The sequence below is a fragment of the Medicago truncatula genome, chromosome 5 (genome assembly GCF_003473485.1).
Source record: "Medicago truncatula cultivar Jemalong A17 chromosome 5, MtrunA17r5.0-ANR, whole genome shotgun sequence".
NCBI lineage: Eukaryota > Viridiplantae > Streptophyta > Magnoliopsida > Fabales > Fabaceae > Medicago > Medicago truncatula.
Window position 1 is genome coordinate 5,045,574 of NC_053046.1, and position 2,216 is coordinate 5,047,789.

A 2,216-nucleotide genomic window follows, 5' to 3' on the forward strand; every position below is an offset into this window, starting at 1 on the left:
ATACACATATGCATGGTGTCCAACAACCTTGTCTCACATTTCTTTAACCATTCATGTTTCATTGGATGCGTAACTGGAAAGTAGTTATAGATATTTAGAAAAGTTACTTTTCTTTTTTGTGAGAAAGAAAAGTTATTTTTTTTTCCTTATTGTTTTAGACACTAATTAAGTAATTATGAAGCCTAATCATATATGACACTGGACTTAATGGGTGTAGCAATAAGGCTGAATTTTATTTTTTATTTTAGTTCGTTCAAGTGATTGAGCTTTTGTTCTAAAATAATTTTGGTGAATGGGACATAAAATATAAAATATTTAATTGAAAGCAACTTGATACTCCCTCAGGAGTCAGGACAAGTAGAAGAGAATCAACCTTTTTTCATATTTTGGAGGATACCAATAGGATATAAAATTATAAAAACTCCAATAAGAATAGGTTAACTTAGCATTTCAAGTTATTTGTTGTTTCCTCTTGACTTCATGTTACAGGGTTTGGCTCTAGCAAAAGATTATTGTCAACAGGAAGTCTCAATCAAAAATTACCGAAAAGATGAGCAATGTTAGTAACGCTTATTCTAACATTCTCTTTGTGAGTCCTACCATTTAAAAGTCGATCTTAAAATGGTGGAACTCACGTGATTTTACAAAATAAAAAAGTGAATGTTGAAAAAGAAAATGTTAAAATAAATGCTTTTAGCACTCATTTGAAAATAGTTATTATTAGACGAAATCCTTTTCAAGATATAATCATATCTTCATTATACTCGTCTATTAAGCACCATAACTTCAAATTTAAACAAAGTTTCAATCAAATGACCATCACTTTACACTAGTAGCTAGGTAAAAATAGGGAAGAGCTAAAAATATATAGATATACAGAGTTAACAAATTGATTAACATCCTTGATTATCTAAATGAACTACATTATGGAACAAATCAAATCAAGGGTTGAAAATAATGTCCCCACATTTGCATTTCCAACTCATAGGTTTATAGTTGGAATTATCTTGCCTCCTAGCATAAGCTACTGTAGACAGAGTTGAAGGGTTGATCTTTCCAGTCATTGCTCTAGGATTTTCTGGAACTTGAATAGCCTCACAGTGACCACAGAATCTGCACCTTGTATCACATTTTGGTGGCCTTGATCCTATCTGCTTCCTCACCATCACCTTGTTATCACCTAATGTCTGCACAAATCAACATAAATTAAATTCTTCCTACATCACTCGTCTTAATTAGAAAAGACCGAGTAAACAAGTTGTCGGCTCAGAGGTAAGAGTTTGACTGCAATTTCAAGGGATATAGTAAAATACCTCGAGAACTATTGTAAAATAGTAATTTGTGATACAATTTAATTAATAAAAAAAATTAAAAAAATTTAGAAGAGGTAGGGAAGTATTTTTCATATGTAAACAAAATTTACCTGGTGAAAACCATTTTGGTTCAAAGTCTTTCTTCCTGTAAGAGAAAAAGAAGAAGAGAAAAACAAAAGAAAATGTTAGTTGAAGTAGGAGTTATAGTTTCTACTTGGAAGATCTAAAAATTTTACATGTTACCTTCAGTTACAAGTCCCTTTTGTGTCAAGCTTGAAACAATCAGAAAGAGAAGAGAAATGGTAATGAAACTGAATCTTTGACCACAAATGACATGCTGATGATATTCATTCCTCATTTGAGGGAGAATTCTTTAGAGAAAGGTGTTCAAGAAAGGGAGAATCTGAGAAGTGAAGGGACTGATTGTAAAAGATGAAGCAAAATAGCACAAACTGAATGACACTATAGAAAGTAGGAAGAAGCAATATATTGGTAAAAAAAATAGGCTTTTATGTTGGAAGTGATGGAACATAGAAAGACAAAAGAGAAAAATGCAGATGGGCAAGAAAAGGAGGAGCCCTGAAAAGGGAAATACCTCTCCTTTGGTTGACGAGCCTCTATCCAAACAATAATCCAAAACTATATATTATATGTACAAAAATAATAATAATTGCAAAAGGGAGTATATATATACACACACTAAAGGATCTCATAGCAAAATGTGTATCCGCCTCTGCAATTGGTTTGTCTTATAATAAATTCAACCGCTAAGTAATAAAACAAGAGAAATGATATTTGAACATCCATTTAGTGACAATTTTTGCAACAACTTTATCTCTCATACTCACATTATTTTTTACTTTATCTCTCTATTACTATGGTTTCCGTGCCAATACCACTTTT

General features: G+C 31.6%; 1 protein-coding gene across 1 annotated transcript; it reads right to left on the reverse strand.

Moving 5' to 3' along the window:
- Positions 1-771: 771 nt before the first annotated feature.
- LOC11428448 (EPIDERMAL PATTERNING FACTOR-like protein 2) lies at positions 772-1,969 on the reverse strand. The gene is made up of 3 exons (XM_003611471.4): positions 1,557-1,969; positions 1,424-1,458; positions 772-1,187 (listed from the first exon to the last, which is right to left on the reverse strand). Exons 1-3 carry the CDS (start codon positions 1,669-1,671, stop codon positions 942-944), a joined length of 396 nt encoding a protein of 131 aa, XP_003611519.1. The 5' UTR covers positions 1,672-1,969; the 3' UTR covers positions 772-941.
- Between the last annotated feature and the right edge of the window lie 247 nt (positions 1,970-2,216).

Excerpts from the sequence above, each read along its gene's own strand:
- LOC11428448 (XM_003611471.4), bottom strand. The coding sequence starts at position 1,671 with ATGAGGAATGAATATCATCAGCATGTCATTTGTGGTCAAAGATTCAGT. Across the intron at positions 1,459-1,556 it reads AAAGGGACTTGTAACTGAAG|GAAGAAAGACTTTGAACCAA; the intron begins GTAACATGTAAA and ends TTTCTCTTACAG. Across the intron at positions 1,188-1,423 it reads ACCAAAATGGTTTTCACCAG|ACATTAGGTGATAACAAGGT; the intron begins GTAAATTTTGTT and ends TGATTTGTGCAG.